The following is a 13,907-nucleotide window of genomic DNA, read 5'->3' on the forward strand; positions in this document are numbered from 1 at the left end:
CCTTTTATGGCGCTTCTTCAGTGGGAGAGACTTCGCCGGAACTAAAATGCCCGGTTTCGCAGATCGCAAGCCCTGCGACGGCAGGGTTTGAGTGTCGCACTTGATCGGCTTCCTCTGCTCGGCTTCCCCTCGGTGGGGAGGTTCGGGCCGAACGTCTAGCGGGCGCTGGTGAGTGGGGAATGAATGGACGAAAGTGTTGGATTTTTCACCAGGATTATGTATCTGGGAACCCTCTGTAGATGCTGATTGATTTTCCCTGTTCCGTTGTGAGTTGGCAGGTCACAGCGACCTAACTGGGACTGCCTCTCGATCCCTTCTTACTGGTTGCGGAAAAACCACTGGCCGACCGGATCCTGTTTCCCAATTCTGAGGATCTAGGGCCGCGCGGCTTGTTGGACTCTGACTCTTGGAGCTCAAGGGCGAAGCCGCTGAGGCTGGACAGCTTGGGAAGGGAAATTCAGGGTTTGTTTTGTTTTGGCATTTTCTTTGCTTCTCTGTTCTTCATAACTTAAGGTTCCCATTGAGGATCAGTGTTACTTAATGTTTTAAAACGAAGACACAAAATTGCCATATTTTTAAATTGCTGCATTTTAGAGTGCAAACCTTCTGGAGTTGGCGATTCAAATATTTGCCAGTTTACTAAAAACTGTGATTTTGGTACCATGTTTTGGTCGCCATTTACCCAAAGCTGTTTTGCCTTTTTTGCCAAGGGGCAGTTGTGAGGGCTGCCTACTTACTACTTATGAGGCACTAGGAGTTGAGAAAAGAGACTCACTCAATTCTTGCCTTCACAGATCTCAGTTTATTGCAAGGGAAATGCTATGGTCTGCATTTTCAGTAGTGTTTCTCCCCCTTTTTAAATTAGATATATGTTTTGTCTCTTTAGAAAAAGAAATAGCTTTTTTAAAAGAACCGTTACATGGATAGTCATTGTAAAAAGACAAAAAAAACTACCTGACTTTAGCGGGGTATGCGCGAAGAGGAAAAATCGCCCTTGCAGCCTACGGTCCGGGGGTATGTTAACGTTTTTTTCTGACAGCCTTCCAGAATTTTTCTGTGTATACATGCACATTCACAGACATTTTTAAAAAGAGAAATGGGATCAAATGTGATATTTTCCTAATGCAGCTGTGCAAGAGAAAAGCTGTTGTACAGTAGGAGTATAATTGTTTAAAGGTCCAAGAATTATGTGCGTAATTGTTAAGAATCACTTTTACTTTATTGAAACTTAAAACTTTTGAGCCTTGGAGCAGTAGTGCACCCTATAGTCTAGAGGCTGAGATGGGAGGATGGCTTGAGGCCAGGAATTCAATGCCAGTGGCATGCCTGGACAACATAGTGAGACTTCGTCTCTAAAAACATAACTTTTGCCTGTCACATCTTCTGAAGTCTGTAAATTAAACTTCATTCGTTCAGCAAAAATATATTTTGTCTAGTACAGGGCAATGCTGCTTTAGGTAGATATTTGGGATACATTTGTGAATATAAGACCCCAAACAAAAAAATACTAAAAATCCTTGTCCTATGGAACTAACGTGCTATTGAGTGGAGACAGACAATAAACAACAAACCTAGCAAATAAGTTATGTTGGAAGATAACGTGCTATGGAAAGAAAATCAAGTAGAGTAAGGGATTGGGAGTACTGACAATTGTAGTGTGGATGAAAATGTTAAATAATGTGATCAGGGTAGACCTCATTGAGAAGTTGAGATTTGAGCCAAAAATTGAAAAAGGTAAGGGAATTAGCCATGTGAATATCAGGATCATTCCAGGAGAGGAAACAGCCAAAGGGAGCATGCCTGACTGGCTAGTACCAGGTCAAGCAAGGGGGAGAAGCTTGATTAGTGATTGATCAAGACGGTATAATTGGAGATGGAGTCCTGCGGGGGGGGGGGGGGGAGTTAAGGACTTTGGTTTTCACTGTGATTGAAGTGGAAAGGTATTAGAGGTTTTCAGTTTTTTCATAAATGAATTTTATTTTTGAATAATTTTAGATTTCCAGAAAAGTTGTGAAGATTGCTATATATGCTACACCCAGCTTCCCCGTTTATTAACATCATGTAAGTATGGTACATTTGTTACAGCTGATGAACCAATATTGATAAATTGTTGATTAAAGCCCATACTTTATTCAAATTTCCTTAGTTTTTGCTAATTTCCTTTTACTATTCCAGGATCCCATCCAGGATGCCACATTACACTTAATGGTCATGTCTCCTTTAGGCAAGCTCCTCTTGACTGTGACAGTTCTTCAGACTTTCCTCCTTTTAGATGACCTTGACAGTTTTGAGGCAGTTAGGTATTTGATGAAGTACTAATCAAGTATTTTGTACAGTGTCCCCCAATTGGAGTTTCTCTGATGTTTTTTCTTAGAGTGGGATGGATTTTTGGGAGGAAGACCATAGAAGTGAAGTGCCACTCTTCTCATTCCATCGTATTAAGGCTACATACTATCAACTTGACTTTTGATGTTAATTAACCTTGATCACCTGGCTGAGGTAGTGCTTGCCAGGTTTCTCTAATGTAAAGTTAACTTTCCCCTTTTCTATACTGTACTCTTTGGGAGAAAGTCATTAAGCATAGCCTGCACTTATAGGATGAGTGGTTTTGCTCGATTTTATTATATTTTGGTTTTTTGTTTGTTTGTTTTTTTTTTAATAAGAGACAGGGTCTCACTATGTTGCTCAGGCTGGTCTTGAATTCCTGGCATCAAGCTATCCTCTCCCCTAAGCCTACCAAATACCAGGGATTACCGGTGTAAGCCACCTCGCCCAGCAGTTCCACCTTCTTTAGGGGAGAATATCTACACAAATTATTTTGAATCCTTCTGTATGGGATATTGGTTTCTATTCTCTCCTTAATTTATTAACTTATTTATATCAATGGGTTTATGGTTATTTGTTTGTTTGTTTGTTTGGGTTATAAGCCAGTACTTCATTACTTATTTTCTTGCTCAAATTGTTCCAGCTTTGGCCATTGGGAGCCCTTTCAGTTTGGCTCCTGTGTCCCTTTGACATACTCCCATCATTTTGTTTTTTTGAGTAATACCTTTCTGGCACTACAGGATGCTTCAGACATAATCGGCCATTTCTCCAAGAAGCCCTGATTGTTTTTATTAAAGAATGCTATTAAAAACCAAGATCTGGGTGCTGGGTGTGTTCATTGCTACTGGATGCAATTGCTTTTAGATCCTCCCAGCTAACAGAGCTAACCCATGTATACATACACATCCATAATTATTTCTATATCTGTCAATATCCATGTTAAGCTAAACACGTTCCAGCTCTAATTGGGTATACATGGATCATTCTAGCCTTCCCCTCTAAAAACCTGGCTCTTTCGAAGATTTTGAGCAGAGTGACATTATCTGATACAGGATTTAATGAGATGACTTACTGCTGATAAGAAAAAAAGATGTTAGAGGAATGGAAATGGAAGCCAAATCTACAGCCATAGTACCCTGAATGTGCCAAATCTTGTCTGCAGTGAAAGCCAGAGGTCCAATTAGGAGAATTTTGTTGAAATCTAAGAAAGATTTTTAAAAGTGTGAAGCTAAATGAGTTGGATTAGCATATAATGCCTAATTTGAAAGGAAAAAGTATGGTAAAATAATTCAACATTAGATTGGTTCAGTTGCTGAGGAATTTTTGTTAGGTCTGCCCCTTTTCAGGTGACATCTTGCATTGATTCCCACAACTCTATTGCTTTGTCCACCTCACAGGAAAGACTTGAGTGCGCTCACTTAGAGTTTAAGTGAGCTAGAATCTGGTGGACACTGAAATACAGCACTTACCCTATTTTCATTTGTTAGCCTTGTAATAGTTTAATAATTTTATAATGATAAAATGTACCATTTATTGAGGGTTTCACATGTGCCAGGTACTGTTTTAGGTGCTTTGCAGAATAACTCATTTACAATATAGGTATTATTTTCTTTCTTTTCTAGGGAGAAAAAATTTAAACACACAAATTAAGTAACTTGTCCAAGATATACATGTAGTTCATGAACCTAGTATTTCTGCTCTGGGTATAAGTCAGTATTGTAGGCTATAAGAGTTTTCTGTCTAATAAACATAACCGTTTTAGGTTATAGAATTAATGAATATACATTAAGAAAAGTTAAAAAATATAAGCAAAAAAGTTCTAGTTTTCTGCACTGGACTAGGAATTAGGAGAATTGAATTCCAGACCACATAATTAACTTCCTATTCATTTCCAAGACATATTTGACTGATGGATCTATTTTCTATTTCTCACAGCCTCTAAAGAGAATAGATCACTACACTTATGGCAGGGATTTTGTGCAAAGTAGTTCAGAGGCCCTTAGGCAGACTACAGGTAAGTGTTCTTTTTGAGAATTATTCTTTATGAATTTTTTCCTAATTACAAAACATATAGGCAAGTTAAATTCTTTTACAAATTCCCATTTTTATAAATTTTTTAATGGTGGGAGTTAAGAAGGAAGAGAAATCATCTCCAAGAGACCATTAGTGTTAGTATTTTCATGCATTTCCTTCTAGACTTTCTTTTAAAAAGTGCAATAGTGCAGCCTAATCTACTCCTAAGGGCCAGAGCGTAGATATAGACTTGCTGCTGGCAGTAGATGACGCTAATGTCAGGTACTTTACGTACATTATGTTAACCTCAGATCAGTCCTGTGAGGTCAGTATTATTTCCGTTTTAGAACTGAGGAAACTGACCATCTGAGAAGTTAAGTGTCCCATGTGTCACAGATAGTAGGTGGCAGGACCAGGATTAGAAGCCCAGTGTTTCCTACCCCCATTCCCTCCAGCCTAATCTCCAGTTGTTTATGCCATCTCTGAAATATAGGGAAGGCTACAAGGGAATGACTGTTGCCCATCCACAGAGCAGTATCCTGATATGAAAGGTTAGCACTGAATCCCTCTTTGGCAGCCTGAGAGAAATAGGATTGGAGAAATGTATAGCAGGAACAAGAGATAAGAACTAGGAGTGGTGGCATTGTTAGGACTTAGAAAGAAAACTAGAAACTCATTTTGGATTTCTTTTACATTATCTTGTTGAAGGTGAATTCTTGAATGTTGCCTAGAGCAAGAGTAGGTAAACTATGGCCTCCAGGCCAAATTCAGCCTGCCACCAATTTTGTAAAGGTTTATTGAAACATGCCTGCCACACCCACTTGTTTACGTATTATCTGTGACTGCTCTCACCTTATAATGGCATACTCAAGTCTTGGCAGTGGAGACTGTATAGCTCCAGTGCTGGAAATATTTACTGTCTGGTCCTTTACAGAGAAAGGTTACCAACGCATGGTCTAGAAATCCATATTTATGTGCTTTTAGTTTTATATGTTAGTGGTTAGACAGGATGTATTCGTTCAGCTAAGGAACTAAAATAAACCTTTAACAATTGTAGATTAGGTTAGAACAGACTTTTGTCACCTGAAGATTGGTGGGTATGGGTTTCTGCACTAGACAGTTCTAAGAAAAAATAAATGCTTTATATCATATTTTAGACTGTGACAAAAGGTGCAGAATCTCTGATTTGTACAGACTGGATTCGTCACAAATTTACCAAGTCAAGAATTCCAGATAAAGTAAGAACAAAGTTGTTTTTTTTTTGTTTTTTGGTTTGTTGGTTTTTTTTTTTTTGATGTTTTTTAAAAAAAAAAAAACATGTTTTAAAGGGTACTTTTCTAATATTGAAAGTTTTTATGTTAAATTATGTGTGGTTGTAGGTAGTGGTGCACAGTTTAAAACATGGAATTTATGTAGCTAATAATTATTGAAAATAAAACTATGTTTTGTTACTTATGCCACAGGTTTCCACAGTAGTGGGTTTTTATTATTTCAGAGTCTGTTTATTCCTGCTTATGGTTTTTGTGGTGTGTGTGTGTGTATATCACCATTGTCCTGAGAAAACAGTAGGTCTTCCTACTCAGGCAGGCTCTCACTATATAACTCTTCATTTTCTGGATTGATCATTGCTACTTTGGATCTTTCAGCTTTTTCTGTGAGATTTGTATGTACCTATCATTCTTTCAGAAAACACTGATGAAGCCCTCCATTGATTTTTGCTTTCATTTTCTTTTGGTTTGTTTTTTGTTGTATTTTTTTTTAATTAATAGACTTTATTTCATAGAGCAGTTTTAGGTTTATGGAAAAATTGATGAGAAAGTACAGAGTTCCTATGTGTTCCCTCTGCCCAGCATACACAGTTTCCCCTGTTATTAACAGCTGGCATTGGTGTGGTATGATCGTTACAATGGATGAAACAACATTGACGCATTGTTTATAGTAGGGTTCACTCTGTATGTTGTACAGTTCTATGGGCTTTGACTAATGCATAATGTCATGTATCCACTATTACAGTGTCATACAGAACAGTCTCATTGCCCTGAATATCACTTGTGCTGAATACCACCTATTCATCCCTCCCTCCCAACCCCTAGCAACTGCTGATCTTTTTACTAACTCTATAGTTTTGCCTTTTCTAGAATGTCATATAATTGAAATCATAGAATATGTAAGCCCTTTCAGACTGGCTTCTCTCACTTAATAATATATGTGTGTAAGTCTCCTCCATGTCTTTTCATGGCTTGATAGCATATTTCTTCTTACTGCTGAATAATACTGCATTGTGTGGATGTACAGTTTATTTGTGCAACCACCTATTGAAGGACATCTTGGTTGCTTCCATTTTCTTGGCAATAATGAAAAATGCTGCTATAAACATTCGTGTGCAGGTTTTTGTGTGGACATAAGTTTTCAACTCATTGGATAAATACCTAGGAGGGCAATTTCTGGATTGTGTGGAAAAGACTAATGTTTAGCTTTGTAAAACCTGGGTTTTGTGTTTGTTTGTTTGCAGGTTTTTTCCCCCTAATTTCTTTTATTGTGGCAAAATACACATATTATGAAATGTACCATCTTAACCATTTTTAAGTGTACTCTTCAGTGATAGCTAAGTACTTTCACATTGTGCAACCATCACCACCATCCATCTCCAGAACTCTTTTCATCTTGCAAAACTGAAAGTCTTTATCCATGAAATAGTAACTCCCCAATCTCCCCTCTCCCCAGCCCCTGGTAACAACCATTCTCCATTGATATTTTTAAAAAGATAAAATAGTATTGCCATCGACTACTTTGATACCTTTAAAGTGCTTGGTGTTCTTTTATCAGAAACCTCTTTATTTTTCAAGTCATGGTGTGTCCACTGCTGTCCTTGCCACAACTATATTGTCTTATATCTTTCCACGTTTCTTACTCTGTTTCTGGAAGTGAAGGATAGATATGTTGCATTCATTCCAAATGTGCAAGGAAGTGATTTTGATCATCAGCTGTGATAAATGTGAAAACTTTTAAACTTCTTAGAAATGACTCTGAGATGTGTATCTCCAGCCCCTGCCTATCTTCTGAACTTACTCCTCTATTCTCAACTGATTTCTAGAAATTGCTATGTGGGTAACTCATAGGTATTTTATGTTAAACATATACAAAACTCAACTCATCTTACTTTCCTTCTGAACAACCAGGCAAACAAAAAGGTGCCTCTCCTGTGTTATGTCAGTAATGCTACTGTCCTTCACCTGATTTCCCATACTAGCAGCATCTAAGCCAAGCTCAACCTTCTTCACCCACCACAAATCCAGCTATTTTATTGTCCAAAGTCCCCATATTGGTCCCTTTTCTGTTACAGCTACTGTAGCTCAGCCTTTTAAACCATGACCATAAGTGCCTCCTAACTGGGTTCATTGTACCAGTCCCTATCCCTATTTCATTTTATTCTCTTGTAAGTTTTCTTTCTGAATCTCTTTTTGAAATATAGTCTTATTGCTTCAAACCTTCAATAGCTCTGTATTTCTTCTGGTAATTTCTAAAGGCTCAGCATAGTTGAACGTAATTTAACTTCATGCACTGCATTGCTTTTTATATGTTTTTTCTGTGTGAGCCACACTAAACCACTTGCTTTTCCCAAATATTTCGTGTTCTTTCACACTGTTCCTTTACGTATTCTCACCTTCTCTTTGACACACCTACCCCAATACTTTGTACATCCTTTTTGTAATACACGTTTACTGTCATTTTTAACTTACGTGTTCCCCTACTTGACAGTCAACTCCTAACCTTCTAAGAATAGAGAGGGGGCCGCAGCCCAGTGCCCATCTCATAGCAGTGCTAACACATTCTCCTGCCATTTGAATTCTTTAGTGTCATGTAGTTGCTCCTGCTTTGTTCTACAGGTTAAAAAATGAAACAAACAAAAATAATCCTTGCCTATATGAAAGTATGAAATTCTTAGACTCCATCTATTTCAGTAATCAGACTGGTAGAAATGTTCAATTTGAAGTTGAGGATTATATACTAATTAAGGATGCGATCATTACATGGGGGGGTGTGGTTTAATAAAAAAATGGGAGGTACATAGAAACTGTAAGTTAAAACTTTACCATTTATAATTCCTCCTTTCTAGGTGTTCCAGCCTTCACCTGAAGACCATGAAAAGTACGGTGGGGATCCACAGAGCCCTCATAAACTACATATTGTTACCAGAATAAAAAGTACAAGAAGACGTCCATATTGGGAAAAAGATACAATAAAGATGCTTGGATTACAAAAAGTATGCAACTATTTCAGTCATCTTTAGTGTTGTATAAATTGGCTTTAAATTTTACATTTTTTAAACTTTAAGGTATATGTTTATTATTTTTTGTGTTTAAGTGTATTACTTAGTGTAACTTATTTGTAAGTTTTAGACAGAATGAGCCTTCAATTTAACACTTTATTGAGACACAGAACTGTTTTTTAAATTGATCCATAATGTTGTTTCTTTTGTTCATAGGCACATACCCCTCAAGTTCACAAGAATATCCCTTCAGTGAATGCAAAACTGAAAGTGGTTAAACATTTGATAAGGTTTGTTGTTTATCTCAGCAATTTTCTGTTTGTTTGTTTTTAAAAGGACAGTCTTACTTTAATCAGGTTCTAGGATGAGGTCACACAGCTTCGAAAAGCACTGTCACAGCAGATGTGAGGGTGTGCATAAAGCAGTGTTTTTGGAAAATACCAGAGGGACCAGATATAACCCTGACTTGGCCTTCTGCTTTGCCTCGATGCTGCTCTGTACCCAGGGCCAGGACGCTACTTCATCCAGCTGACTTAGGGAATGTCCTAATGCTCTGTGGATGAATCCAGGTGTCTGCTGAAGTCCTCCACTCTCTGCTTGTGTGTTTTGGCTGCTTTCTTCAGAATCTTTTGCATTTGCCACTTCTGCATCTTCTCAAAGGCCACCTGTGCTGGGGTCCGCTTGTCCAGGCCACACCACCTCTCCTCTTCGTTCTTTTTGCTCATTCCCATCACTTCCAGGAGTTTCTCCTTTGTCCTTCTGTTTCTTTTTCCACTTGGTCACGCTGATCTCTGTGATGCCTTTCAGCTTTAGCAGTCCCTTTTGGACCTGCTTGTAGGCTGCCATGATCCTCACCTGCCATTAGGTAGTAGACTGCCCTATCTCAGCAGTTTTAAACATGTGTTACCTAGAAATGCATTTTGTTATTTTTTAATATTCTGAAAAAACTTTTTGTTTACTTTATTGACACATAATAATTGTATGGGCTACACATTGATGTTTCAATATGTATAGTGTATACTGATCAGATCAAAGTAATTAGCATATCTGTCATCTCAAACATTTATTTCTTTGTGTTGGGAACATTAAATATCCTCTTTCTAGCTGTTTGAAAGTATGTAATATTATTAACTATGTAGTATGTTATAGTCATCGTACAGTGATACAGAGCACTAGAACTTAATTCACCTATCTAAATGCATTTTCTTATGTCGCAGAATCAAGCCACTGAAGTTGCCACAAGGACTTCCAACAGAAGAAGACATGTCTAACACATGCCTCAAGAGCACTGGGGAATTAGTAGTGCAGTGGCATCTGAAACCTGTTGAGCAGGAAACAGTTAAGTCCTAATGCCAGAGTAGCTTCAGATTTAAAAATGCAAGTCATTTTTATCTAAAATGATGAGAATGTTTTCATTAAAATGTATTTAAAATACCAGTCTTTCACTGACTAAACCTTCTGTGATTCTTCCTTACTATAGACTTGGAGGTTTTAGTTTAAAGCTTAATTCAATTTAGTTCTCTCCCCTTTCCCTCGTTTTTTTTTTTTTTTTTTGGTTGGTTGGTTTTCTCTGAGACAGGGTCTCATCTGTTGCCTGGTCTAGAGTGCAGTGGCATCATCATAGCTCGCTGCAACCTCAAACTCCTGGGTTTAGGCATTCCTCCTGCCTCAGCCTCTCAAGTAGCTAGGACTACAGGGACGTACCACAACACCAAGCTAACGTTTTAATTTATTGTAGAGACAGGGTCTCACTATGTTGCCCATACTGGTCTAGAACTCCTGGCCTTAAGTGATCCTCCTGCCTCAGCCTCCTGAGTAGCTGTGATTTCAGGCGTAAGCCACCACTGGCCCTTTCCCTCTTATAGTTTCACTCTGAAATGAGTAAGAATGCCATTGTTTAAACATCTAGGTTCAAGTCTACTGCCAACTTAGCCATTGTCATTAACTGTTTTATAAAAATTGTTTTCTTAGTTTAATTGAAATCACCTCTTTGAGTGAACACTGTGCTACGACTTGGAGAAATGCAAAGCTGACAAAAAGATGGTTCCTGCCTTTCAGGAGCTTATAGTCTGTTCTGCTGGAGAACAGAAATTCAGCCAAAGTCAAGAAACACTGGGCACAGCTAGACTGGCTGCTTTGTGCTTTAGTGTCTATAAATACATACGTGGATATGGGTTCATTTTATCCCTAAATTTAACACCAAAATGGTATTTATTTTCTAATTGCAAATCTAATTTGGCCTAAACTTTATTATTGTACTCTGCTTGGGCAACACATATCTAGCTCTGTGTAAATTTTTTCCTCATGGAACAAAGGTATGAAATGAAAGCATTTTAGGATTTATTCAGAAACAGACTATCATTCTATTTTCAGCTCCAGAGTTATACTTTGCAGGTAGTAAGTGATGGATCATAACAGGTAGTGGGTGTATAAAGGAGACAACATCAATAGCCCTAATTACCCATAACACATTCTTTGTATATGTAAGAATGTGACAGCCTTCTAAACATACTCCTGCCTTTGTTACCAAAGTAAAGGTACTTCTCTTAATAAAGTAACTTTCATTTCAGAATGAAGAGGAGGGGCAGGAAAGTACTGCCATTATTTGCTTGAGAGACAGATTTTTAGGCAGAAGTGAGACTAGGGACATTGCAATAGTAAGGGTGTACTGAGGAGTCATTCTCCGTACCAGGCATCTGGTATGGAGACACCAAGCCCAGCTATTTTTTTTTTTTTTTTTTTTCGTAGAGACAGGGTCTCACCATGTTGCCCAGGCTGGTCTTGAACTTCTGGGCACAAGCTGTCCTCCCACCTCAGCCTCCCAAAGTGCTGGAGTTACAGGCATGAGCCACCACACTGGCCCAGCATCATAAAAGTTTTTATGCCATTGGTTCTCCTAACTTCCCAGATTATGGGTGGTAAGGGCGGTATAGTTTTTGGTTATGAGTAATGCCTTACAGAGACTTTATATAATGGTCCCAGTAAAAGTTTGCCTTTGTTGCTTAATATAAAAGTTGGTATGCCTCAGGCTAGAAACAAAATCAAACAGCTTTTTTAGCAGCTATAAGGGCTGTAGCTTTTTTGGCAAGGAAATGCTTCAACTCATCCTAAATATAGACATATAATAGCTAAAACATCAAATTCCATGGGGGGTGGCAATGATAAAAATGTATCTGAAGGTGTCCAAAGGGCCCTTGATTGAGGCTCCAGCTGCTGACCATGTCTTAGCTTTACAGTTTTTCTAGGATTATGTTATTGGCAGGTGACAGGTGCCCCTAAAATAACCTCAGCTGCTTTTTCAAAGTTTCCACATCAATGTTAATTTAAGATAGTGACCAAATATTTTCTGGACCACAATGCGTAGTTTCATACAGAAATTTAGCTAATACTCATTTTGAAATCATCTGGTGCCACCAAGCAGCCATCTTGGGAGTACCTAAGATCACCTGAGTGAAGGGTGCAACCAGATTTTCCCTCATTACTTTTTTTCTGAATAAGGGGCTAAACGTTAATGTTTCGTAATGGCTTCTTTGAATCCATCCAGTGATTTCTCCTTTGAGGGTTTAGTTCGTATTATAACTTTGGTCGAGGCTGCTTGTTTGGCATAACAAGCATTTCCTTTTGCTTTCGTATCAACTCTCTTGTATGGGTCTCAGTCTTGATAACAGCCACCTTTCCAGGAAGTAGACATCCTTTCACAGTTCTACTCACTTCTTACTCGTTTTTGATGGGAATGCCAGCAGAGGTAAGAAACACCCTTTGTTTCCAAAGCATTCCAAAGTCACAAACTACTCCAAAAGCATACCTGCTCTCCGTAGGTATGTTTGCTCTTTAGTCTTTGGTGAGTTGACATGATGTAGTAAATGCAACAAGTTCTGCTGTCTGGGTTCATTTTACCTCAGATAGAGGACTATATTCTAAAGGAAAGCTATAATTAGGGATATCATATTCTGCTTGATAACCTCCAGTTTTATTTTGAGGTATGATCTGTCAACAAATCGTATGAGGTCGAGGTTCTCAATGACAGATACAGAAAGGTCCCTAACTGAGATGTGACAATAATGAGGTTCCCCTTCATCTGATAGGGCCAGAGAATGGCAGGATTCAGGAGTTTGCAGGAATAAATAGTAATGTGAAAAGGAGAAAGTAACAGTATCTCATAAGAGGTTAATTGGCTGGCTGAAAAGTATTGTGTGTTCTCAGTCAGTAGTAGTGTTTGAGCTACATGGGGAATCATGAGACCAAGCAAGGAGCCTAGAGTTAATTCAGTAGAAGCATCAACACGTTTTTCAGTGACAGTTATTGCCCTAAGAAAAGGAAGATTAGCCTTTGCAACCAGGTACAGGGTGAGGCTGTAGTAAGTGGTGGGTTTTTTGATGGTCTGCATGAAGTTGAGTTAAAACCCCAAGGGCTCTTTCAGATAGCTCATGCACAAATAGATAAAAGGAACTTTTGTAGTTAGGGATAGAGCAGGAAAGAAGCTGTTGAAGACCCTTCTGGTTACAGAAGATCTGTTCACGTTTGGGTTCCCCAAGGTGTCATGATTCCAGAAAAATTTGGCATCCATTGTCTGCAATAGCAAATTAAACCTAGAAGTCCTCTCAACTGTCATTTTGTGAGTGGTCTGTGATACATTTAGATAGTGTTTCGTACATCAGGAGAAGGTATTTTCCCCTCCTTAAATAGGTCATGCCCCATGTATGCACTGTGTTTTTGCCAAATTGTAAATTATCTTTTGCAACATTTGTCCCTTTTCTGTTAATGCTGGGAGGAAGTAAATAGAATGTCTTTTACAGGCCTCAGTCTTCTCTGAACAAAGTAGAGGAGGCTTCGGTGACTCTCTAAGGCATGTATTGTCCCCCGGGGCATGAATATATCCACAAATATTGTGGACCTCTCCAGGAGAAGGCAAGAAGGTACTGACTGTTTGGTCTAGAGGCACACTGAAAAGGCAGAGCAAAGATCTACTGCAGTAAAGCAAGTGCCTTCATGCAGAATTAATGACAGGAGGGCATTTGTGTTAGGTACTACTGGGAAGTAAGGGATTTTGTTGGTGGCCCTGAGGTCTCGAGCAAACGTATATCCTCATCCACTTTGTTTGTGTGCAAGCATGACGTGAGAGTTATAAGAGCTAGTACAGGGTGTAAGAAGAAGTTGGATATAAAGTCTTCAGCTATGGACTTGAGTCCTTTCTTTTCTTCTGGCTTCAAGGAATGATGGCAGAGTTTGGGGAAAGATTTAGTAAGATCTATCTAAACTTTAATAGGTTCTGCTCCAGTTGTTTTTTTCTATGTCAGTG

The 13,907-nt window shown here is 38.6% G+C and overlaps 1 protein-coding gene and 1 pseudogene across 5 annotated transcripts; one reads left to right on the plus strand and one right to left on the minus strand.

The window, feature by feature from the left end:
• Nucleotides 1-8: 8 nt before the first annotated feature.
• Nucleotides 9-10,045, plus strand: MRPL30 (mitochondrial ribosomal protein L30). Of its 5 annotated transcripts, none has more exons than XM_045550215.1 (9): nt 9-168; nt 272-462; nt 887-1,014; nt 1,996-2,061; nt 4,261-4,339; nt 5,496-5,576; nt 8,456-8,602; nt 8,825-8,898; nt 9,826-10,045. In XM_045550215.1, the coding sequence occupies exons 5-9, from the start codon at nt 4,289-4,291 to the stop codon at nt 9,956-9,958; spliced, it is 486 nt and encodes a 161-aa protein (XP_045406171.1). In that variant the 5' UTR covers nt 9-168; nt 272-462; nt 887-1,014; nt 1,996-2,061; nt 4,261-4,288; the 3' UTR covers nt 9,959-10,045. The 5 variants fall into 5 exon arrangements, with proteins under 5 accessions (XP_045406171.1, XP_045406174.1, XP_045406176.1 ...); XM_045550218.1 differs by having other exon boundaries at nt 279-462; XM_045550220.1 differs by lacking the exon at nt 887-1,014.
• LOC123637240 lies at nt 9,124-9,454 on the minus strand (annotated as a pseudogene).
• Nucleotides 10,046-13,907: the final 3,862 nt, after the last annotated feature.

This window comes from Lemur catta, chromosome 4 (assembly GCF_020740605.2).
Source record: "Lemur catta isolate mLemCat1 chromosome 4, mLemCat1.pri, whole genome shotgun sequence".
Lineage (NCBI taxonomy): Eukaryota > Metazoa > Chordata > Mammalia > Primates > Lemuridae > Lemur > Lemur catta.